At 44.8% G+C, this 26350-nt stretch overlaps 1 protein-coding gene across 2 annotated transcripts in view; it reads left to right on the plus strand.

Annotated features, from left to right (window-relative positions):
- The window catches only part of LOC125921791 (kalirin-like), a 117138-nt gene that overhangs the window by 82096 nt on the left and 8692 nt on the right, over positions 1–26350 (plus strand). For both annotated transcript variants that reach the window (XM_049629459.1, XM_049629460.1), the window contains exons 18-24: positions 256–315; positions 14379–14406; positions 14888–15059; positions 16638–16759; positions 17423–17554; positions 19174–19338; positions 21089–21167. In XM_049629459.1, coding sequence (XP_049485416.1) covers positions 256–315; positions 14379–14406; positions 14888–15059; positions 16638–16759; positions 17423–17554; positions 19174–19338; positions 21089–21167 — 758 coding nt within the window. The remainder of the gene's footprint in view (positions 1–255; positions 316–14378; positions 14407–14887; positions 15060–16637; positions 16760–17422; positions 17555–19173; positions 19339–21088; positions 21168–26350) is intronic.

A 26350-nucleotide genomic window follows, 5' to 3' on the forward strand; every position in this document is an offset into this window, starting at 1 on the left:
TGCTTCATGTGGTTGCTTCCACTGCTATTTCCTGCGAGATGCTCGGCCGCACACAATCCCAGCCTCCTCCCCCTGGAAAGAGCATGCTGCCACCCTTGGTGATCAGCACCCCCTCCTTAGAAGCACCTGGGTTTTTTTCTCTGCCCAACTTCCCATTGCTCATGCCTTTCTGAAGTTCTCCTCACTCCCCAGCAAAAGCTGCCTGTGGTTCTAACTGTTTTCTCTTTCTTCCCCCTCCTCATGCTGCCCTTCAAGGAGACGAACAGTTCCGAGGAGTCAGAGTGTGATGATCTTGACCCTAATACTAGCATGGAGGTAGAAGCAGCTATTGTTGTCCTATTTCCTATAATGATTGTCTTTTTAAATGTGTTCTATAACAGTGACCTTGCTGAAGTGATCAGCCAGTCAAGGATAAATTGTGATCTTAGGGCATATCTGGGTGTCCCATCCCAACTTAAAAACAAAAAAGAAAATTCAGCTCAATTCTGATAGAAAACTTGACCTAGATTATTTAAAAAAAAAAAAAAAGACTAAAACTTCTGGTTCTCTTGAATGCTTACTTAATATTTCCTTCCTTGGCGGGTATGGCTTTGTTTAGAAGATATCCAACTTCATTACTGGAAACTTAGAGCACATTTTCCCCCCGTGGAAAGTGGCATTATAAAGAGTGGCTGGTTCCCAGTTGAAAGACAACCCTTTTAGTTATAGTTTCTCCTTCATTTGTTTCTCCTTCCTCCCTTTTCCCTCTTTTTCTTTCCCCTTTATCCTCTTCATCTGGTTCTTCTACTAGAACCTATTCCTCCCTTGAGGCCCCAGCAAAATTATGGGCTAGGTATGGCCTGGTGGATGACCTGGCCCCTAGTCACTGTGTATCGCTGGCTGAGAGCAAGTGAGTGATTGCAGCCTCTGCCTGGCCCTAGGGATCCTGGGTGGTGGCTGTCCCACCAGGAAGTAAAAGCGGCCCTGGAATGGCCTCCTTCTGTAGCCTTAGCAGAGGTCTCTCTAAAGATTGAGAGACTAGAAGGTTGTCAGGGGCCTCTCTTACCTTGGAGGATTCCGGGGGTATGGGAGTGGAATTAACACCTCCACCAACAGGAACACCAAATCAAATCAACTTCTGACCCCTTCTTGGCTAGAAACTATCTTGGGTTAGAGAAACAGGACTCCTACATGGCTTGCCACTGAGTGACAACCCTCATGAATTTGCAAACCCTAGACAATTAGAGCAAATATGGAGCTGGCTTTCCCTGCCATTTCGTCTTTTAGAGGAAACTGACATGTTTTTCTCCAAATCTGTGTTCCCATCACCAGGAATAGACAAAAGTTTAAAGGTTTCCTCTAAGTACAAAATAGTATTTTTTTAAATTATTTTCCTTTGTATAGACCTAAAGTTTTCACTTAACTGGATGGACTTTTATTATTCTTATTCTAATTTGACCTGATCCCAAAGAAATCCACCAAAAACCCAAGAAAGACCATTCTTCCCAAGAAGGGGTAAATGAGCTGTGGAAGATGCCAATTGTGTTGAATGAAGCCAGAGACAAGTGGTTGAAAGCAAGAGTTCTGCCAGGATACAGTGGTCACCTGTGGCTGTGGGTATTGCCACAGGCCTAAATTCGGCATGTGTAGGTCAATGCAGTGCTCCCCCATGGGAGGAAGTGGGTACGGCACTCATAGCCTAAATGTATCTTGGAGAATGAGGCAGCCAGGGGAGATTTCTGGCTCTGCTTTCCTTGCATCCCATGGGATAGGCACCCGCTCCCATGGAGCCCACACCTGTCAGCTTGTAGCCCCCTTGTGACACCTGCATCCCCAGTCTAGGTGTTGCTGGCCCGTGTCAGGGATGTCATCCGTAAGTAGAGGAAGTCCAGGCAGAAGGAGGGGGACAGCCAGGTATTTGTGATCTAGAGGGCAATTTGGGACCTTTTTTCAGCTCAGGTGGACCAGGGAGAGAAGAGTGGCTTTCCCACTCTTCAGTGTAAGAAGTGGGCCCAGAGCGATGCGGGGCCAGGGGAGCAATGCAAAAGGAGAAAGTTAACTGATGTGATCAGACGCTCCATTATACGTTTAGGGAAGCAAAACTATGTAAATGCGCACATACACATATGTCAGCCCTGCTTTGTGAGTTGAACACATTTCTGAGGTTCTGATTCATCCAAGGCTTGCAGCCCTTTGCATAGACTAAATAAGATGGGTCCCAGGGAGGTGCTTTGGGATGTGTAAGCAAAGGCATTAGGATGTTAGTGCTGAAGGGAAGAAAGCCATGAATTTTGTTGATGTATGTCTGAAAAGTTTTCAAATACAATGCTCGAGGCAGACATTTCAATTAACTGGCACTGTTGAGGGGCATGCTGTTAGAAACCAATCAAATATTCTGGTTAATCCAAGTTTTCTGTCATAGGTATGTATGCTGCCCTTGCACATTCCCTCCATACAGATCCTCTTAAGCATCAGTGAGCTCTTGTGCGCTGTATTGCCATGTTAAATTTGAGCACATAAGCAGGTGCTACAGGAAAGCAGGCATCTTGGCATTGCTAGCTTAAAATTTTCAGACACAAATAGCAATTATGGTATAGAAAGTCAACCTGTTCAGCATGAGTTGAGAATTCCCCCACAGGATAGGTAAGGAGAACTTTATCGCAGTGTTCATTGCAGAGGGTAAACGATGGCCAGGGCTGTATGCTAAAGAGAGCTATTCTTTAACGACTCAGCTTGAGAAACAGGTGGCCTCCTGAAGGCCGCTGGCTGCTAAATTAATAATTTGGGGCATCATTAGCAGGCCCATCCTGGCCCCCAACCTCACTCCTAATTCCTGAACCTGATTACTCTAATATGTGTTGTCTGATTGAGAGTGTGTCCTGTGCCCTTGAGCTGAACTACAACTCCCGTGGCTTATGCTCTGAGCCCCTGTGCCTGGAACCCCAGCTGACATGCCGACCTATTCACCCTGTGCACTGCTCCGTGCTAGGTGTCTGAATGCTAAGTCCTGCCCTCTTGACTGCCTACCCCTTGACCTGATGCCAGCATGTTGATTGCAATCCCAGCTGTATTTAGGCTCTTTTCCCCTGCTTCCACACGTATATGACTATCAAATTGTTTCCTTTACTATTTTTCTCAGTTGGTGGATTGAAGGGTTCTCTTAAGGAGCAGTTTCTTTGGGTCTTTGCATATGTCCCACCATATTGTTTTATGGAGGTTTATAGGCACATCCTTGAATGCTAATTAAAAGGAAAATGAAGCACCTTGAATCCTAAGAATCTGGCTTACAAAGCTTTCCAAGAACATATAGTTATGTAAAAAGAGGCAATTCTGCTCTAATGTATCCATCCTTTTTCTTCCCCTATAGAGAAACACTTGTGAATATTCTCAGGTACAGCCCCCACTTCCCACTCCCAGCACACAAGCCACACCACCATTCACTGCAAGATTGGCTCCCAGTCTACATGATCCTCTGGTGGTCTGGCACCCCCCTCTCTCCTGCTGATCTGCAACCACACCTTAGAGATAACTATTCTAGAAAGGGCAAAGGTCTGCCCATAGTTCACCTTACTTTATCTTGTATTGATTACACTTTGGGGGCTAGAGGAGATTATATATGAGAGAAATGTTTCTACGTGGAAGAAGAATCCAATCAGGCCGAAAATCAGACACTAGACTGTTTGAGGAACAAGTTAATATTCATTTATTTCCAGTACAGCTTACACTGCTGACTGCCTCTTATTGATGAGGACTGCAGATGTGATGGTGGGCTGAGCATCATATCCCCACCTGCCAGCTTCCCAGTCCTGCCTCTGCCCCAGTATCTGCACTGATGCCCAGGTTAGAGCCAGGGTGCAAGGGTCAAGGATCTGCACCCACCCTCTGAGCCAATGCCCACCTCCGAGAAGGCTGGATCCTCCCTGAGCTGTACCAGTTTCCCTTAGGACCCAGGCTAGGCAGGTCCCCACACCCATGCAGCTCAGAAAATCATCCGAGGACCATGTTGAGACTTGAGGTTTTGCACCTGCCCTCCAGCCCCAGAACTGCCACTTGCCTACATCATGTGCTGGAGTAGAAAGGCCTGAACCAGCCTCCTAGACTTGGGCCTTCATCTTCAGGGATGAAGTTTCTCTGTCCAGTTTTTGTGTCAAGCCCAATTAAATAAATGCATCTTAATTAAAAAAAAAAAAAAGCCCAATGCCACTTTTAGCAGAGAACATCAATTTGTCAAATTGAGACGTCTCAATTCCAAAAATGTTCCATCTCTGTCCCAGCCATTTAACAAGGAGCCAACCTCATCCTCATCCACGACACAGTCTAAATGTAGACATTACCCTCAGTCATTATACCAGCTGCGAGACAGTTAGCTTGAGGGGGTTACTTTCTGCATAAGAACAGCGTTGGGGTCTTGTGCGAGAGGGTTCTGAGAGACGAGGGGGAGAAAGTACCTGGAAAGGCAAATATACTTTGGAAGGAAATTTCCAGTCAGGGTAAGAACCCTAGACTTGGAGAGTTGACAGAAACTTAGAAACCTTCAGTTAACCCTATCCCCTTAATTTTCTTATTTTTTATTGTGGTAAAACATCCATGACATAAAATTTACCATTTTAACCATTTTTAAGTGGCATTAAATACCTTCACAATGTTGTACCACTGTCACCGCTATTCATTTCCGGAACTTTCTCTTCATCCCAAATTGAAACAGTACCCACTGAACAATAACTCCCCGATTCCTTTCCACCCACATCCTCCCCACCCCTGGGCCCTTCAGAGACTTTTAGAAGGGGAAACTGAGGCAGAGAAGTTGTAACTTTCAGTTTGAAAATGAGAAGCTGCCCTGAGGGCAGATTCTGGCTTCTCCTAGCCATTGTCCCCCCACCTACACCATCCTGCTCCCTTCTTAGAATCCCCCATCTCCAGGTTGCTTTTAATCTAAAACACAGAGCCTGGCAGATGAGAAGACCTGCCTTCCAGTGCCAGTTTTTCTATGTGGATTTCAACTTATTCAACTTTCCAGCTCAACAAAGAGGAGTATCATTTCTGCCCAGCGTTCCAGGGCAAAAGTGTGACTTAAATAAAAATCACAGAAAGGTGGGGTGCCTGGCTGGCTCAGTCACTAGAGCATCCGACTCTTGATCTTGGGGTCGTGACTTCAAACCCCACATTGGGTGTAGAGATTACTTAAAAAAAAATCACACAAAGGCAGCACCACATGGAAAGAACACTTTAACAGGAGTCAGAAAGCCTGGATCGCAGTCTGCATGCTGTCAACTGTGAGGCCTTGGCCGTTTCGCCTTTCTGAGTCTCGGGTTTCTGTGAGAGGTCGCATAGCTCTGAGGGTCCAGGTGTTTATGTCTGTGGTGTGGAATGAGCACCGTGCAGATCCAAGGCGTGACGTCAGTGGACTCTGAGACCCTTCGCTTTCCTGAACTTCTAACTGAAAACACTGAGACCCTCCAACAGAAGAAGTCGAGATTCTGTGCCTTGACCCTGGAACTTGCTTTGAAGCGGGTATGCCAGAAATGGCCTGGGTACATTTCCTCCTGAGACCGGACTGGAACGTCCACCACCAGCCCTGGGAAGGGTCTGGGTGGCCAGCACTGACCGTTCTGCCCTTGCCCCTACCCACAGTTCCCCAGCCCCTGCTTCCACATCCTGAAAGAGTCAGCCTGCTGCTCCCACCTCAGCTGCTTGTGCTCCTTGTCCCAGGCTCATGCCTTCAACATAACCTGGCCACACAGATTGAAGGAAACTTTTACACCCCTAGTCAAGTGACTGGCCTCCTGGCATCACCAGTGTGTTTCCACCCATGCCTGGTAATGCATTATATAAAAAGAATTTTTTTATGAAAAGAACTCTGGAGAAAAGAGAGTGAAGCATCACATTCCTCTCTTTATTTTTACAAAATATTTTCTTTGTAATATATCTGATAGGTTTGGCCTGGACACTCCCTTGTGTTGCCTAGCTTTGTTCTGACTCTACGTGTAGACTGATTTATATTCTACCACTGAGGAAAGGGCACTTTGCTTGCCAGAGCTGGCATTTTCTCTCTCCTAGGAGAATTACAAGAAAATCTTCCACTGCATATTCATTTCTGTTATGTTTTCTGTTCCTTCCAACAATCATGTCAAGATGGGGTTTTCTTACCCTCCTAGAGGAAACAGTGTCAGAGAGGTCATGGTCACACAACCAACAAAAAGAACAGGTCTGAGATGCCTGTCTGGCTCAGTCAGAAGAGCATGTGACTCTTGATCTCGGGGTCATGAGTTGGAGCCCCATGTTAGGTGTAGAGAATACTTAAGAGAGAGAGAGAGAGAGAGAGAGCAGGTCTTGAATATGGTGAGGTGAGAGACCAAACCTGGCATGTGATATGGAGGAAATCTGCTCACTGAAGCTCAGGTACTTTCTTAAGAAGGTTCAGGCCCTCCCTTGTTGCACATCTGCTTGTTGGAGGAGAATTTCTTCCTCAACAACCTTTTTAATCCCTTGATGTGGCCTCACCCACACCCTACCCCAGTGACTCAGGAGTTCAACCACAGAAGTCAAGAAAGGAGACCCAATCGCACTGGTTGGAAATGTCTGAATTGGTTTCTCAGGCCAATACAGTCACCCAGCAACCCCCAGTCATGTGTGTCCTGTGGTATTGTCACCCTTGTCTAGAGGCCTTAACCACCTCATTTATGTTGTACATTAATGAGATTATGAGGTGCCATTGATCCAGGAGAAATTGCTGTAAGAGCCAACTGTTAGAGAAGGCCACCACCTCCCTCCCCAACCCAGCGCTGTCAAGGTTCACCTACAGGCTCACTCAACATGATATCCTAGTCAATTCAATTTATCAAAAGTTAATAACACAAAGCACTGCAGTAAGTACTATGGAAAGCCAACAAATTACATAAGATTAGGCCCCATGCTTAAGAAGCATGCAGTCACGTAGAGAGAGGCAGTTTTGATTAATGTTCACGTTACACAGCAAACTTTACGTGCTCTATTAAGAGTCATGAGGCCATTATTCATTCAGTGGGAATTTACACACCCACTCAGGCACTGGGATAATAATAATAGCAGCTACTGTTTATCAGTGTTCCCTGTGTACCTGGCTCTGCTGAGTCCTTTCCTCCCAACAGTGTCAATACATAGGTACTATTATCATTGTTTCTGTTTTACAGATGAGAAAACTGGAGCACAGAGAGAGAGGTTAAGTATCTTCCCCAAGGTTGTATATTCACAGCCTATCTCCTAGGAAGGCTGTGAGAACAATCATTGGCTTCACATGATGGTAGTGTTTGGGTTGGGTGGACTACTAGAATGTAAACAGTTTTGGAGAAGGGTAAAGTGGGAGGAAAGAGCATGAGCAAAGGGCCTGAGGTATGAAAGTGCCTGGCACATTTTGAGAAAAACATATGGTCTGTAGCTGGAGTTCAGATACATGAGAAGACCTGTAGGAAATAAAGCCTAACAGATGAGTTGGGACCAAATTATGAGGGCCTCGAGGAATTTGCTAGGAAGCCTGGACTTGACCCAGTGGTCAAGAACAAAAGTAGGTTTTTAAGCAGAGTCTGTGTGTTTCATTCTGCACTTTAGGGAGATAGCTGGCACCTGAGTAAACAACAGGTGCAGACCTATTAGAGAGCTGTTGCAGTAGACCTAGTGGTAGGTGAAAAAAGAGTAAAGATAAAAAAGTAAAAAGCAAAAGAAGTTTTGGGGATAGGAATGTAAGGACGGTCAAATCATTAAGGGATGAGACCTCAGAACATTCATCCATAAAAACCTTTATCCAAGGTCAAGATCTTGACTTCCAGGTGGGACATGTGCCATATGAAAAGGCAGTCCTAGCAACCCCCCTTACCCCCAGTCCCCTCTGAGCAGAACTGCAGGCTGCTGAGAGCACGGGAGGCCCATGCATGCACAGTAATAAACCACCTTCTGCTTTAACTATTTTGTGGGATGGGCGGTAGATTTTCTTTTTCATTATTCTGTTAAAAGTCAAATTTTTATCCTTTTTATTTTCAAGGACATGCCAAATGTTCTCTAACCAAAATACTGAGAAGGGGTGGAAAGAAGAGTCAGACTAGCAATCCCCATAAAACAGCGAATGTGTTTGACATGTGAACATTCATAGAGACCTATATCCAACAGCTAGTGCTTATACATTCTTGTCGAGAACACAACTTTTTACAAAAATCAACCATGTACTGATAAAGCAGGTCTCATCAAAAATCAAGGAATTAGTATCCTATAGAGCAAGTCCTCCAACCACAATGCCATTAAGTTAGAAATCAGTCACAAAAATAATTTGTAAAACTCACAATTTGGAAATTTTAAAACATTTTATTACAGCCAGGTCAAAAGGGGAAGAAAAGTCAAAGTTGAAGAAAAAATACTTAGAACTAGACAGTAATGAAAATACTCGGGGGTAAGAAATGCCCCACCCATCCCTGCCCCACCCCAGAAAAGCCTGGGGGGTGGGGGGTGGGGGGAGTTGGTTTGCCTGAGCCCAGTTCCCTTGGATAGAGCAGCTTTCCTTGAACCAGGCTACATGTTGATTCATGTAGCTTTCAAAACTCCCATTGCTGTTTGGAATTGTGTTGCATTCACAAACTTTTTGTATTGCAGCTTGCTTAATGTCCACTTAGAAATAAGCAGAGGTAGGGATATTTCCTAAACATTCAAAAAAATTATGTCTGGTTTGACCAGATCGAAAATAGGAAGGGTTATGAGGTGCCTAGGCGACTCGGTTGAGTGTCTGACTCTTGACTTCAGCTTAGATCATGATCCCGCGGTGTGGGATTGAGCTCCTTGTTGGACTCCACATTGAGTGCAGAGAGCCTGCTTAAGGTTCTCTCTCTTTCTCCCTCTGCCCCTCTCCCCTGCTTGCACTCTCTCTCTCTCTAAAACTTAAAAAAAATTTTTTTAATTAAAAAAAATTAGAAACAAGAACCTGTTAAACCTCCAAACCAGAACTCATACCTAAATTTTTAAAAATTGGTTTTCTTATATCTATTCCAAATGTCCTTGCCTAAAATCATCTAAAATCCCTTCCCTTCCTCTTTTGAACAGAAATTCCCATGAAACAAGCACAAAAGGAATAGAAAAATGAGGTAGGCTATACAAATTCTGAGTTCATTCAAGGTAGTTGAGTTGAGCTTAGAACATCTGGTTTGAGTTTCTTTGGGCCATTTTGGTTCCTAAATACATGGTTTTGAACTGTGCTTTGTGACTGATGATGAGGGATCGAGAAAGAATGGGGTGGGTGTGCTTTCCTTCTGGAGTCCGTTGACACCTGGTTATCTAGACAAGGATTTTGTCCTCACTCTCAGGACATGGGGTCAGAATCTTGGACATTGACTGGCAAGAAAAATAGGCTCAAGATTTCTTCAGAGCTCAGCTTCTTATTCAGTGCTGGTTGATTTTACCTATAACTCTTTCCCATTACCTTGCTGCCTTCTCATTTTGAAGAAGACATTGGAATTCTCCCCAGAAGGAAGAAACTAGGTTGCCAGTGGACCACATTGTGGTGGTTCTTTTCTCCCTGAGGAGGAAGCGCTACCACCTGCCGCCCTCTGCTGTTCAAATAAAACCAGATTCCCAAGCAGCTCTTTGCCATGCTGTCTATACCAGCCTTGCCCTCTTGGATTTGGGTCTCCCAGAGAGAGAACATGTGCAGTGTATGCAACCGGGTCATCTTCCTCCGCTACCACATCCGTCTCGATTTCCATTCTCTCCTCTTTCCCATCTACCACTATCCATGAACTCTCAAACTGTTTCTAAGGAAGGAAAACGTGAGGTTTCAAGAAATATGTATAGCTTATGATGAACCCTTCTGGCCCCAGGGGCTGATACCTCACGTCTCTGACACCTTAGACAAGGTTGTCAGGAGGCCTAAATTCTAGTCTATTAATTGGGTGAGTTAATTTGATTCAGCAAATACTTGGTCTTCCACTATGTGCAAGATGCTATGTGCTACTGTCTTCAAAGGGTTCATGAGTCTGGTAGGATAATAGCATGCAGGGAAGATGTCGTGATAGACAGAAGCATGTGACCATATGTACCAGCCTCTGGAAGAGCGGGGAGGAGAAAAAGATCACTGTTGCCTAAATTTCAGGCAAGGACTGACTGATGAGATTGTAGAACAAGTCACATTCCAATTGATGGAAATAGGAAAACACTCCAAGTTCATGGCAAGACATTTTCTTAACTCCCCGCCCCCCCCCAAATTAGGATCCCACCACTTTATTATTTATTTATTTGTTTATGTACGTATGTATGTATGTATGTATTTTAGATTTGACAAATATCAACGGAGCTCTTATGTGCCAGATATTGTGCTAGGCTCTGAGGCAACAACAGTGAACAAGGCTCTTGCCTACATGGATCTTGCAGTCCATAGGGAGCCACAGACAAATACATAGACTGTTCCACTACCGTGTGAGAAGGCTGTCATGACCCTCCATACTGTACCAGTCCATGCTGCACATCGCTTAAAAGCAGAAAGAGGAAAAAGGAGGGAGGAATCTTCGATGGGCATAATCCAGGGTCAGAGTTAGAAAAAACATTAGCATGGATTTCAGCCAAGCTCTTGGTCCTTGCCGGAGGAGTTTAAATGGGAGGACTAGGTAGAAATGGGATGGAGAGCCAGGTTAGGGAGCAAAGGGAAGCAGGCCTTTGACATCAACGACAAAGTGTCACAATGCTTTCCCCAAGACCTTGCTTGTACATGGAATGGTAAGGTGGAAGGAGCCTTCTGTGACCTTACAGGCACTTCTCTGTCTCATCTGGAAATGGGAACAAATAACACCTGCTTGGCACATCCCCCCAGAGTTTTGGGTGAGCAAATGAAGGAGTTTGTGAATAGTTTATGCCAATTATATAATACTACACAAATCACTGATGTTATTACCATTATGAGCAACACTTGGGCTGCCCAAGAGGCAGAGGAATGAAGACTGATGCCTTCCACAAGCCCCTTCCAGATAGAGAACCTGCAAGGAAGCCTTGTTGGCAAGCTTTCTCTCCAACTTCCCCACCAAAGTTTACCTCCAAACTCGGAAGATTTGCTTTTTAAATAGTGCGTGTGTTTAACAATATACTAACCACAGTTGGTATTGATGAGAGAGAGGAATAAGGCAGGAAATTCCCTAAGCAGTGATTTGGGGTGCTATTTTATAGACATACTGCCACAGTGCAGGTTTATGAAACCCCACTTAAAATGTTATGATGTGGGAAAGTGCCATTTGCCCCTTCCAAGTGTCATTTGTCTCCTCGCTGGCACTCCTGGCATGCAATCACTGCCTTACTCCCTTGTGGATTCCCATCAGGATGGGAAATACAGGCCACTGGACAAACCTGGCCGCATTCCCGTATCGTTTCTACCCTAACTGACAGGGGAGGCGGGACGAGTGAGAAGGCTGTGCTCCGTGTCTGCTGCAGGCTGGGCGTTAACAGCAGCCAGGCACCATCCTGGACACTGTGCAGAGGTCTCTTAATTGCATCTTCCCCACCAGACTTTTGGCCTAACGAGGGTGGTGAGCATATCTGCTTCACTCCCTGCTGGCCACAACCAAGGAGCTGCTCAATAAATCTTCATCAAACAAATGAGTCCTTGTGTCAAACAAGCTTCCAGGGGGGCACCATTATCCCCAATTTACAGCTAAAACTGAGGCCTAAGCTTCTTAAGAATGTTGTCCAAGGTAAGAGAGCACGTCTGGCTTGGGGTCTGGATTCTCTGTGCTCTGTCAGCTCCTGGAGTTTATATTCCGTCCTGCATGGAACGCCGCTAAGATCCTCCTCTCACAGAGGCAATGGATTTTATTGTTTTTAAATCATTTTCCAAAAAGCTTGCAACCCATCTGTGTTTGAAAACAGGCCCTAGTCAAATATTATTAGTAATATACCCTGAAGTAATTATTTTATAGATCTTAAGGACCTAGTGCCTCAATTCTTGGAACCAGTCCTCAATTCTTGGAAGAACTGAAATGAGGACACAGGTCAAATATTCATTCAAGCAGCATGTATTAAATTCCCATTTTGCAGCAGAACCCAGGCTAGGGGTCTGAGGACATGCCCCTGTCCTTGAAGAACCTACAGTCTAGTGGATCTGACTGTGCCTTTTTTTGTCCTTAAGAAAAAATTACAAAAGTGTAAGATACTAATTGCAGAATATTTGGAAAGCCCAGGTAAGAAGACAAAGAAAAAACTCACGACAAATTCAAACACTTCCTGACTCCCGAGGGTAGGGCCTCCTTCCTGCATATCTGTATCCATAAAACCTGGCACCAGCCTGGAGGAGGAGGCCATGTTTTCTGAACGGGGAAAAGCCACCCTTGATCTCAACACCTTGTGATAAACATTGATAATATTTAGAAAATAGTCCTCATCTCCTTTTCTTTGTGAAGTGACTAGTGCAGGCATCATTCTTTGCATCCCCTAAGCCAGGTGGCCTCCAAGGCCTCCTTAGCCTTCTGCAAGTGATATGCTGCCACCCTCCCACATTCCCTGGCTGCACCCCCCCCAGCCATGGCCCCGCGTCTCCTCACAAAGTGGGGGTCTCTCAAGGTGTGGGAAAAGCAGCTCCACCAAATGCCCTCACCTACCCCCGCCCCACCCCAGAAAGGCCTCAGAGGCAGGGAGTTGGTTTACCTGAGCCCAGTTCCCTTGGATAGAGCAACTTTCCTCCAGCCAGGCTGCATGTTGATTCACCTGCCACAGCTTTCAAAACTTCGGATGCCTGGCCCAGGCCTGAGGCTTTTTCGTGCTGCTAAACCTGCCAGGGTTAAGGACTGCGAACCACTGATTTAAAGGAAGGCCAGGCGGTGGTATAGTGGCCTCTTGAGACTAGCAGAGGACACTGCAGTGGCCAGTCTCAACACACACAGCCCCAGGACGTGGCATTGCAAGAGTTTTCTGCAGCTCACTTCATGAAAAAGCTGGGTGGTATATGTGGGCAATTGGTTTGCAAACGGAAATCCAAAGGGGGGAGTAGCATCTTTGTTCCAAAGGGCCCATATGGATCCTGTATAAGGGAAGGACGGAAACTGTGTTCACTTATGACACGTGTTCACATAAATACAGGGAGATAAGTATGAATGCCCCAGGGAGCCGTTTGTAAGACACGTGAGCTTTCTGGCTTCATTAGGAAGGAAAGAAGACTTTTACAACAAACGCTTAAGAGAAAAGCCACTGTAACAGTAGGCTGCTTTGCAGAAGGGAGATGTTTAGAATTAGATAATCGTTCTTTACTTAAGTAATCATTGAATACTTGTTATTGGTCAAGCACTGTGCTAAGCACTTGACATATGTTGCTCATCTAATCTTTGCAATAACACTTTGCAATAGGTATTATTTATCCCCATTTTATAGGGAAGCAAATTGATGGCATAAATCTTAAGTGATTATCATAAAATCACATGAAACAAAAGAGGTGAGCCCCATCCTCTCTGACTCCAAAACCCATGTTTCGTTCACTCTGCCAAGCTTTTTATAACCTGGACCCACACAATTAGAGGTAAAACAAAAGATGGCAGAAAAATCAAGAAGGGATGACTTTTCAGCATGGCTAGTCAGCTGGAAGTCGATCTTTTGTGAAGATGCATGGGGTCACGAGGCAGCCTTTACAGTGTGTGTAAAGAATCCCCCCACCCCGCAGTGCCTCTGCCAACCAGCCATATGACCAGACAAGTCATTTAGTTGGCCTAAGTCCGGTTTTCTCACCTAAGCAGCAAAAAAAGGGCCAGAACCTCCAGGTCGGTGCTTTTCAATTTGGCCTATGGAAGCTTGGGCTATAGGAGGCCATGCTGGGGACAGGATGGACAGGTATGACCTCTCTTTCCCCTTCAACCAGACAAGCTCTGCATTTAACTGCTTGGAGAGAACTCTCTCCTGTTTGGGAGAAGGGGGTACATTTGGTAGGAAACCATTAGGCTAATGGTTAGTGGTTAAGGTCAATGACCATTCCAGTTCGATAAATGTCAGGTGCTCTGTTTTTGAAAATTTGTGATGCTGGGAGGAATCAGTGCCAACACATTGCTTGAGTGCATATTGAAGGGGGGGGCAGGCAGGGAGAATGACTTTTATGCATGTGACAGAGAGGAAGAGCAATAAGGAAGTAAAATGCAGGCAAGAGAGGCCAGCTGCAGCCAGAAGAGCTTTTGCGGTCATGATACACCTGCTTGGGACCCTGGGTCACCCAGAGGCACGTGAAGAAGCAGAGTAGAGAGGAAAGTAAAGCAGGTGCCCTGGGTTGTTACTGCAATAGTGATACAGTCACAAACAACAGAGGCTGGGCTCCTGGCTTCATCTCCCTAAATGGTGCTTCCTTTTTACTCAATAGGGTCAAAGTCTCCTGCTCTCTTTCAGTAGTTTAGGATTTAAGCAGTTTTCTGTCTCTTTGTGTTTTTCAGATCTTAAATCCAAATTTCATCCAAGAAGGTGAGTTAAAAAGTAGAACTGTGAACACGAGGATTGGCTAAATAAATTGTGGCAAATCCAGCAGTGAGGTAGAGGCTGTAAATATTGGTGATGTCATTCTGTGCTATGGACAAGAAAAGGTGTTTAGAATAAACTGTTGAGGTGGAAAAGACTACAATTTGCCATATGTATAATTCGTGTAATAAAAAGTGTGTTGATAAAAGCCAAAAAGACATACACCAAGATGCTCACGGTTGTTAATGTCTGTATCAGGACATCATGGAGCTTTTCATTCTTTCTATTTATCTGTACTTCCTAATTTTCTACAATAAACATTTATTACTTTTAAATACTTGTTAATGGGACATGGATGATTGAGCAACATAAGCTGAAGGATATTTGAATCGTTACACGTGGGTAGGGAATGAGAGGGTTGTGTTGTAAAATGGCTGTGTATTCTGTTTATTCTAAATGATGTGAATTTATGTCAATTTGACCACAGTGGCCCCAGAATTCCTTGTGCCCTTAGTGGATGTGACCTGCTTGCTTGGGGACACAGTGACATTGCAGTGCAAAGTCTGTGGGCGGCCGAAGCCCACCATCACCTGGAAGGGTCCAGACCAGAACATTCTTGACACCAACAACAGCTCGGCCACATACACCGTCTCCTCCTGGTAAGCTGATCGCCCTGCATCGACACTCCCAGCTCCTTGGTGCAACTCCCATGCTGGTTACTTAGTCTCTCCAAGAGAACAGCTGCCCTGGGTCCTATTCTAGCACAAATACTTGGCATTGATTAGGAGAGAAATTGAGTCAACAGTGTACCCAGGGCTGGGAGATTTAGGTATGGCCTCCACCGCTCACTACAACCTGCCATGGAGCCTGTCAAACATCTGGCTGATGGCCAGCACACAGCCGCATGCTGCTCAACATCACGTAGACATGGCTTAACAAATGAGAACAGTTTGGAAAGACTGCATTCTGGACCCACATTCAATAAATTAAAATGTAAAACTTTATATGTCAGGTCAACCATAAACCATACCTTCAAAGAGCTCTGGCAGTCACTGACTTACATTCACCCAGTTGATCTTTCCCAAAAGGATCCCCAAGAGAATCTCTATGTTAGTGGAAATGGCAAAGCCCCAGACTTGTGGAAGCAATGTGGGTCTCCCATCCCAACATCCCAGTGTTCTTTGTGCCCCTCAGGATCCTGTGAAACAGTGATCTATTTAATTCCTTCAATAACCTAAGAATAATTTTCTTAGAAGAATAAAAAAAAAAAAGACTTGCTCCAAAATATGCAATGCTAAACAGAAAATCTAGCCATAAACATGCTTCCACACAGAAAGGCTGTTTAACAAAACCTAGTTGACTGCCTCCCAATCATTGTGTTAGCATTTATTGCTACTAATGATGAACTTTATTGTGCACTACCCTTTACAGTGGACATGCAGTAACAAGCCCTAAGTGCTTAAACATTTATCAAAGAATCATTTAGAATCAAACTCCTATCCATTAACTTAATTTTTGTGCATATGAAATGGTATTTCCAGCAAAGATGGCAAGGGCTGGCCAAGCCCTAAGATTAGGGGGCCCAAGGAATTTAGTGTAAGAGCCAGTGCTTGGTGAGGATCCTGAAGACCAGCAGGCTCCGTATGTCTCAGCTGGAGGGAGGGAGCGGGGTTGAACATGACTGCTGCATTTCACTCTTCCTGAGCAGTGCTATCCCTTGTGACTGGGACTACTAGGGAAGTTAGCATTTAGTAGAGGAATTTGCCCTTTACTTAATTCACTTAATTGTTTTGAGGGTCCCATATGTAGAATTTGAAATACTTAAACATTTTCATTCTTCAGTCTATTTTCTTGTATGACTTATTATTGATGTGTGACACTGAGAATATTTTAGGACAGAGTTGCTCATAGTAATAAGACTAGTAATATTGTATAGGGCTTTATATATTTCAAACCCTGCTCTAATTCTTATCTCATTTTACTTCTTTTCTATCCCTATGCCCCATATACAACAAACATGAGAGTTGGGGGTGACAAGAATTCCCCCCCCCATAAGGAAATGGGAATATAGAAAAATAAGGTGATCACCCAAGGTGTGTAGGAAAATAACAGAGCTGGGATGAGACCTTGAGCCTGAGGATTCAGCTCAGCACACCTTGTGCCCACCCTGGGGATTTTACCCATCAGTCAATTGACTCATTATTGGAGTCTGAAGAGCATCCTTTTGGTGTCTCTAGTGATTCTGGGGAAATCACCCTGAAGATCTGCAATCTGATGCCCCAAGACAGTGGGATTTATACCTGCATAGCAACGAACGACCATGGCACCACATCTACGTCTGCTACAGTTAAAGTGCAAGGTACAGGGTCTTTGTTAGTCAAACCCTTTTTATACTTTTAAGATATTTTTTATTATGGTGAAATACATATAACATAAAATCTATTGTCTGCACCAATGTTAACTGTACATTCTGTAATGTTAAGTACATTCATATTGTTGTGCAACCTATCTCTAGAACTCTTTTCATCTTGCAAAACTAAGGTCTATATCCATTAAGCAACAGCTCCCCAACCCCCCTCCCCACTGCCCCTGGCAACCACCATTCTACTTTTTCTCTCTCTGAGTTTGTGTTAATCGAATATTTTACGTGGACATTACAAGGGTTCCCTGCAACCTGGGGAAGAAGAGGTCCATTGTGAAATTCCAAAGTAAAGGTCTAGCAAATGGAAGAGAAGGCGTCTTCGCTAAGAGCTATCTGTGGTCCCCCATAACTTCCCGTATCGTTCCCTGGCCAAGCTCTAACTCCAGTGTGCAGTCTTTAGCCCAAGGAAGAAGTTCTAACCCCAAAGTGTATCTCCCAGGCTTCCCCAGGGCCTGGAGAGAGGTGTGCCACTTGGTAGAAAAGACCCTAGGAAAAATTTGAGACACGGGGAAGGTAATGTTTCCTGGGTAACTTTCAACCTTGGTGTAAAGTGCCAAGTTCTGCAGAAATAGCACTTGACCGTAATTTCTGTCCCCAAAGGTGTTCCAGCAGCCCCTAACCGCCCCATTGCCCAGGAAAGAAGCTGCACTTCTGTGATTCTCCGCTGGCTGCCTCCCTCCAGCACTGGGAACTGCACTATTTCTGGTTACACCGTGGAGTACCGGGAGGAAGGTACGCTTGCTCCCCTGCCCTTCTGTTTCTTCCTTCTCTTCCTCGAAAGGAGATCCTTCAGAGTCATGAACTACTTGCCTTCATGCCTTTCATTAGCTGTCCCTTCTTGTGTCTTCCAACTCAGCACAAGGACCTCAGCTCCAGGCCACAGCCGCCTCCTGCTCTCCAACTTCGCCCAAGGGCTGATGACTCTTGGCAAGTTTCAAAGTGCCTTCGCATGCACTTTTGTCCTTAACAAGCCTAATCACCCAGACAGGAGCAGTCAGGCCCGTTTTACACATGAGGAGGCTAAGGCCTGAAGAAAGTTGAGGAACACGGAGGCAGGAGTTAGTAAGAGACAGGCCTGGCATTAAACCCAGGTATCAAGTTTGCTAATTTGTGACCTTTCTCCCAGAGTAATAACTAGGGTAGCATGAGCAGAGCTTTACCCCCATCCCCAGATAAAATTTAGAGATTTTATATATATATAGCATATGTATATGTGTGTGTGTATATATATATATATATACATATGTATATGTATATATATATATATAGCATATGTTATATATATATCATATATTTTGTGTGATATTTAAATTTTATATATATATACACATATGTATAATGATTTTTTAAAAACTGTTCATTTTTTAATTTTGTTACATTTACGTGCTAAGGACGCATGCATTAGTTCAGCAGCTAGAAACACCTAAACCTGTCACCTATTATCAAGAAGAATTAGTTAAATAAGAAGCTGCCAGGTAGCTCTAGTTGTTAACACATCTCTGAACCACATAATGAATTACAGAACTGAATTTCAAACAACTGCTTGCTGTGGCCAGAACCTAAATCATTTGTGTTACTCACCATTACTCGTAGTTTTTTAACTCTTCTTTCTTCTACCAAACAGGCCCTGTGCAGTTACAGAGCTGTTCATTTCTGCATCTTTCTGAAGCTGTTCACTCTTGGGTCTCCCCACTCAGCAGAGAGGTGTTCGTGCTGAGCTGGGACACATGTCTCACAAAAGCTTGCACTTAGTTCTGCGCTGTTGGGTTCATAGTTCATCTTATTAACACAGTTCTCTTGAGAAAATCACTTCCTCTTTCTGAGCCTCTATTTCTTCACGTATAAAGTGAGATCTGTGTTCCCAACCTCACCGGTTTCTGGAGATTTAAGTGCGAAAGTTAAATGAGAGAATTCTGGGAAGACGCCTTCTGCGGTATTTTACATGTATGGCGTGCTCAAGGCATGTTCACTTCTATTTTGTTTCCATTTCCAAATGTGTATTTTCTCTCATTTTGTTATTTATAATATATTTTTATGCCTTATTAAGAATTTGCCACACGTCCTTCTGTCAATTCTGTATGATCTACGTCTTTTCCTTCTCGCACATACACATTTGGAAATGACCAGAACCCCTAGGCCAGCTGCTTCCACACCCCTCATGATATACGCAGTCATTTAGGAAACTGAGCCCAAACCTGCCACCTTTGGCCCACAGGCTTTCAGAGCCCACGTTGTAACCCCTTGAATGGAACAGAATGTGTCAGCTTTCCTTTCTTTGTTTGCTGAAGGTCTTTGAAACAATGTCCCTCTGGCGTTTTCTTCTTTCCCTCTCCTTGGAAATTGTGTGCTAGGTTCCCAGGCCTGGCAGCAGTCTGTAGCTTCGACCTTGGACACTTACCTCGTCATCGAAGACCTCAGCCCTGGGAGTCCTTATCAGTTCAGAGTCAGCGCCAGTAACCCCTGGGGGATCAGCCTTCCCAGCGAGCCCTCAGAGTTTGTGCGACTCCCAGAGTACGGTGAGTCCCAGCCATGCCCAGCAGCCCTGGTGGAGGCAAGGCACCTGGCCAGCTGTCACACACTCACTGGTGCCGGCCACCCTGCGGGAGGTAACCTGGATTGTCCAGTGTCTTCAGTCAAGTAACATTTCAGAGACCTGATGAAAAGTGTGATTTCAACCATTTTGGAGCAAAAGTGTGGTCTGCCACCAGTGTCTGCCCTGGGCCTGACAGGGTCCCTGGACACCCGCATGTGTCTCCAGGAACAGAGAGGGGTGAGAAGGAGTCATGAGTCTTATGGATGCTGTCTGCCCCTTTTCCTGGATGGGAACACCAGCCCTCCTCTCCCTGGGAACCCCTGTCAGGCCTAAGTGTGCCTCCCAGCATCAGACACAGCCCCACTCACCAATTTAAACTGGGGAGAGGAAAGCAACCTGGTTGAAGGATTGGAATCAGAATGACTATTCGATAGTTTCCCCACCCCTAGCCTTCCCACAATGTCTTACTTCAAAATGGACACATTTTTATGTGGATGTGTTGGATGATGAAGATGTATCCATAGCTACACATGAGTATTTCACAAATGTGGTTCTCGTTTTGGCCCCCCATTCACTGTCTCACCAAGCCGCTTTGGTCCCAAGAACATTTGAAAGAGGACACTTGCTAGCCCAAAGAAATCTCCAAGTGGTGAGGTATTCCGTGGTGCAAAGGGGTGGGGAGTGTGTTGGGGTGGAGGAGGAGGCCACCACACTGAGAAGGCAAGAAACCCGTGTCTCTCCAGGGTCAGAGAATCCCAGAGTACCCAGGGGGCTTCAGAAACCCTCTAGGGCCCTTGGCTATAGCCCAGCCCCCAGCTGAGTCTGGAAGTGTTCCCCAGTGCATCCTCAGGGGCTAAGCTCCCTCCCAGTCACCCTGCTCCCTAAGACCCATGACTCACTGGGAAACCTGGGCCCTGGGTCTCTATTGTGTCAGAATTCAATGTAGGTAAGGCACCTGAACCTCAGCCCAGCTGTGGTCAGAAGACCCACACTGCGGGGGTGGTCCTCTCCTCTGGAGCTACTAACTAAATTCTGTCACGTTTCACTTCTTGTGAGCCTTGTTCCCCAGGGACAACACAAATACATACTGGTGTGCATGCGTGCATGCGTGTATGTGCATGTGTGCATGTGTGCGTTTAAATTATTGCCAGAGAATGAACACCTCTTAAGGTAATACTGCCACATTCTGCTCAGGCACGTATTTTGGGTTAAGCTAAATCATTCAGCATTCAGTATACCAGATAGGCTCGTTAATGTCTGAGGACAGCAGGGTGAGAGAGAGCAGTGGTTAGGGTATTTCCAGCACATTCCTCTCCTTTCCTCCTCTGGGCCTTGTAACTCTTCCCTTCTCCGCTGCTGCCTTCACCCTCAGCCCTGATTCTCACTGGCTTTTCTAGGCCTTCCATGTGTTTCTCTCTCTGTCTCTTTTAATTTTTTCTACCAAATTTCTATTTTTAAAATATCCAGAGTTTGTGTCTCTGATTGTCCCAAGTTTTCTTTTGTTTATGTAGATGGCACAGGGAGGGGGAGTCTGCCTCTGTCATGTCAGTTTCCCCTGGGATGATATTTTTAAAAATAACATTTCAGAGAATCCTGGCCTTTTCCCACTGAGCTAGACTCCGTATTTGGCCATGAGAATTGCTTTGGGGCAAGGCGGGAGCTTTTCTGTCAACCTTTTCTTTATTCTTACATGACTTCCTCAGTGTCATAAATGGATTCTCTCTCTTCCAAAGATGCTGCTGCTGATGGTGCCACCATTTCTTGGAAGGATAATTTTGATTCAGCTTATACTGAGCTGAATGAAATTGGAAGGTAACGACCCCATTTTCTATTCCTTCATGAGCACTTAACAACATCACATCCGAATAATGACTTGCTTTTACCGTTTGTTTCTTTTCCTCCGTGTACTCTCTCTATAGTAAGAAAACGCTAGAATATTTATGTGTACTTTTATTGCCCTTTTTTTAACTTTTTACGTTGGAGGCCTCGCTCATCAACTATCAGCCTTTCTTCTGTTCTAATATAAGAATTTAAAGCTCAGCCTTTTCTTTAAGGTGCAATTTTAACTACCTCCCCTGAGTTCTGGTATGTAGCAGTTTCATTATCATTCAGTTCAACCATGATTATTTTCTTTGACCTAATCATAATAGAAATATTTTAAGTTTTTCAACTGTAGGGGCTCCATCGGTTAAGCTTCCGACTTCAGCTTAGGTCATGATCTCGAGGTCCATGAGTTCGAGCCCCACATCATGCCCTGTGCTGACAGCTCAGAGCCTGGGGCCTGCTTCAGATTCTGTGTCTCCCTCTCTCTCTGCTCCTCTCCTGCTCATGCGCTCTCTCTCTCTCTCTCTCTCTCTCTCTCTCTCAAAAATAAATAAATAAATAAATATCCTTTAAAAAGTCAATTTTTCAACTGTATGAGAGTTTTACAAACTATCTACTTGTCACTGATTTCTAACTTAATTACACTGTGGTTGAAGAACTTGATTTATATGACACCGATGCTGATTTTTGTTGGGACTTCATTTATAAGCAGTACATGGTCAGTTTTTGTTAAAAGTTCCATGTGTTCCTGGGAAGAAGGTATAATCACTAATTTTTGGTACAGGTTTCCATTCTTGTCCATGTTTCAAGCACAAGTGCATTGTTTCATGGATGTTTTCAATCCAGTGCCCCCTACATGCACACACGCGCGCGCGCACACACACACACACACACACCTCTGTCTCTGTCTCTTTCTCTCTGTCTCCGTCTCTCTCTCTCTCTCTGTTTCTGTCTCTTTCTTTTGGTTAGAAAAGTATGCCCCCAAAAGTAAAAAAGATAAAAATATAACTTTTAACAAAATAATGAAAAAACTCTATCACCTGGCCCACAAAATAGTTGATGGGCCGAAACGAAAAGGGGGCTCGTCTCTAGATGTGCATCAGTTTGCAAGTGGTCTAGGTGAGAGGATAGGTAGCACTGGCAAGTCTCCCACTCCCTGAATGTGTAAATAAAAGAGCACCCACAAACAATGGGCCATTAGCATCTTCTCCATCTCTGATTGACGTCTCTCAATGAAGCATAAAATTTCCTAAGTGAGGTGGTTGCGACAGAGGTTGTGGAGAGAGCCAAAATGCTTATTATTCCCATTTCTTAGACAGGATTTAAATGTAATTCACTGCCTTTCATTACAGCACTTTTCGTCAAAAACCAACTTTATCTCTGGGCGCCTGGGTGGCTCAGTCGGTTGAGCGTCTGACTCTTGATAAGGGGCTCAGGTCATGATGCCAGTGTGGTGGGATTGAGCCCCACATCAAGTTCTGTGCTGAGCGTGGAGCCTGCTTGAAATTCCCTCTCTTTCTCTAAAAAACACACAAACAAGCAAACAAAAAACAACAACAACTTTAGCTCAGCTTTCTCTCTTCTTTGTATGGCCAGAGGGGCAGGGAAGGGCCAATGGAAATTTCCAAGGTGATAATGATGGTGCTCATTGAGTTTCTGCAGTGTTCCAAATACTATGCAGGTATTATACAAAAGGTATTAAATCTAATCCTTATAACACGTGAGGTGTAGTGTTTGAGTAGATTTCCAGGAAAGGAACTCAGGCTTCGGGAGGTAAGTAACTTTTTCAAGTTCCTACAACTAGGAAGTAGAGAGCCAGGATTCCAGCCCTGGGCTACCCAATTCTTAAGCCTGTGTTTGTTTTACTAGCATATGTGGTTTCTCATTGTAGAAATTTTTGTCGAAAATAAGCTCTAGCAATTGAAATCTAGTTTGCCGCATTATATTGAAGTTTGTGAAGCTAGGCATGACTCCAGTAGTGAAGCCCCACCTGGTTCTTTTTTTTTTTTAATTTTTGTTTGTTTGTTGAGAGAGAGAGAGAGAGAGAATGAGTGCTCACAAGCAGGGGAGAGGCAGAGAGAAAGGGAGACAGAGGATCTGAAGCAGGCTCTGCACTGACAGTAGAGAACCTGATGCAGGGCTCAAACTCATGAACGGTGAGATCATGACCTGAGCTGAAGTCAGACACTTAACAGACTGAGCCACCCAAGTGCCCCTCCCCACCTGGTTCTAAGTGAAACTGGTGGCATCACCTGGATGTACCAGTGAATTCCTTCCCGAGAGATGCATTTACTGTTGATAGCCACGGGCTAAGGCATGTTTTACCTGGAAGAGATGGATGCTTTCATATTTCCTGAAGGGGAGATCAAGTTTCTGATTTGTTCAAAGCAATCAGTGTTTTATGAAAAAAAAATCTCATCTCCAACAATCTGAAGTTTTGCCTATCTTCCAAGTATAGTCCTCATGGTTTCAGGAGATCCTTTAAAAATGCTGTATGTTAACAGAAAGGAAATAAAACATGTAGATACTTACATGAAACACATGAAAGGTATTTGTGGGCCATAGAAGTGAGTCAACTTTCTCCATCACACCTAAACCTAGAATTCTAGGCTTCTATGACTATCTTGTTAAAAATAATTCTCTGGTGGGGTGCCTGAGTGTCTCAGTCGATTAAGCATTCGGCTTCAGCTCAGGTCATGATCTCATGGTTCGTGAGTTCGAGCCCCGCATCGAGCTCTGTGCTGACAGCTCAGAGCCTGGAGCCTGCTTGGGATTCTGTGTCCCCCTCTCTCTCTGCCCTCCCCCACTCACATTCTGTCTCTCTCTCTCTCTCTCTGTCTCTCAAAAATGAATAAACATTTAAAAACTAGTTCTCTGGTAATAAGATATTATAAAAACCATGGTGCAGAAAGAAATATCTTCTCTGCTAAAGTCCATCTGAAGGAAAGAGCACTTGAGCATAGCACGGTTAGCTGGAAATAAACTAGATGGGCACCTCTATAATATAAAGAAGTCAGAGATTTATCCCTGGGAATGCTGACTGGTTACCTGCACAGGATCCAACAAGGTAGCAGGGCCAGGTCTCCAGGTAAGGAAGGCAAGTTGAACAGAGCCATCAGTTTTTCCTCCCTCCGGAGACTTCACCGAATCTGCACTAAAGGACTTTTTCGAATCAGGCACATGAGGATGAAGACACTGGACGAAGAGAAAATAATAACAGGTTAGAGGCAGAAAACAAGTGACAGAGTGACAAATGACCTAGCACTCAATCCGAGTCAGTCGTGGGGTCAAGTGAGAAGCAGTGCAACTTTTGCAGCAGAATTCCCCCAAAGGCTCGGGTACTGGCAGCACAAGTACTTCTGCAAATCGGTGTAAAGAGGATGCTGAAACTGGAGGGTTGGCTGAAACTCTGTGTGAGAGGCTGCAGCTCCAGATCTCCAAATTGTCCTTCCCCATCCAGGAAGATGCCGGAGGCTCATTCTCTAGACAAGGTAAAAGAAAGTGTCTTTGTTCTCAGGGACACCGGCACAGCTGGGGGCAGCAGAACCTGACTGCAAGTGGACCAGTTATAAGACCAAATCCTTGCTTGGATAACTCAGGACCCCAGCTCTCTTAGCCAGTGGGCTCTAGAAGTGGATAACCGGGGCTTCACCACTAGGCAGGGAGGAGGAGGATCTTTCTCTGGGAAATCTGACCAGCCCAAGAGGAAAGTCTTAAAGATACTGTCTTCGGAGCTTTCCCAAACAGTCCACTCAGATCACCCTACTGTGAAGGTCGAGTTGACAGACACCACACCCCTGATCAGAGCTTGCAAACAGCTGTTTAGTCCCCAACTTTTAGAATGAGCCAACCCCCAGTGCCGGCCAGGACAGAGTAAGCCCAGAGTAGCCTATCCCACTGATGACGACCAGAAGCCCTGGACAAAATCCAAAATAGCAACTACCTCAGGATTCTGTAAGTCAATAACATGGAGAATGGGGAACCAAGTTAAAACTTGAAGAAAGTCAAGGATTGTAGCAGTGAGTTCTCTGGTTTGTTTGTCGGGCTTTAGCCCAAGCGTGGGTCAAAGCAGGGAACTGGGCAGCATGCACAGGGAGCAACTCCAAAAGAAACCCATCTTTCTGGCCAAAAGACAGGAAAAGAGGTCCCTTTGAGCTGAAGAGAGAAGGAAAATGCTTTTCCCTCCCTCCCTTCTTTCACTATGTTACTCCAAGCCAGAGGCTAAAACTCTGAGGGAATCCCATCCACAAAAATGGGCCCTTGGGAGCCAAAGAATGAGTGGGAAATCTCAGTGAAGAGATAGCTAAAGAAGGAGATCCCCTAATTCTGTGCATGGAACAACACAAATCCCAGGCCACGTTCAAGCTGTGCACGGATAGAACATATCCACAGAAGCAGAGCAAGGCTCTGAGAATGGAACCGTGATAAAAACCACTGCTCAGTCACACTGCAGTGACTTCTTAGTCCCAGACTAATCTTTGAGTGGTGCTCATAAGGGACACACTTTGTCAGAAATGATGATTGAATTCTATCACAAGGAAAATAGTCATAGTTTACTGGAGCTTCATCTGTTAATAGCCCTGATCTAGTCGCAAGAATGGAAACACTGAATATTGATTAAGGTGTCATTCTGTTGGGGGCGCCTGGGTGGCTCAGTTGGTTGAGCATCTGGCTTTGGCTCAGGTCATGATCTGATGGTTAGCACGTTCAAGCCCCATGTCAGGCTCAGTGCTGACAGCTGGGAGCCTGGAACCTGCTTCAGAGTCTGTGTCTCCCTCTCTCTCTCTCTCTGCCCCTCCCCTACTCACACTGTGTGTGTGTCTCTCTCTCTCAAAAATAAATAAACATTAAAAAAATTTTTTTAATATTCTGTTGAGAGGACAGGGGATGGGAAAAGTGGTCACGTGCTGGGGACAGGGAGGGAGAGAGACTAATATCTCACTCCCCATGGTAGGTATCAGCAGATTACAATGAAGACTGAAACACTAAGAAGTAGCCACACAAACATAGACTACCTGAATAATCAGCTAAATATAACTAACTGCTATATTAAACTGCCTCTAGTGTAAGGGAAAATGCGGGTGGGGGTAGGAGAATGGGATACTATTAGTTTTAATAAGAAAACTTGTTAAAGCTAATTGACTTTTTAAATCATGGGGATGCATAACTCA

Source organism: Panthera uncia, chromosome C2 (assembly GCF_023721935.1).
Source record: "Panthera uncia isolate 11264 chromosome C2, Puncia_PCG_1.0, whole genome shotgun sequence".
NCBI classification, from domain to species: Eukaryota; Metazoa; Chordata; class Mammalia; order Carnivora; family Felidae; genus Panthera; species Panthera uncia.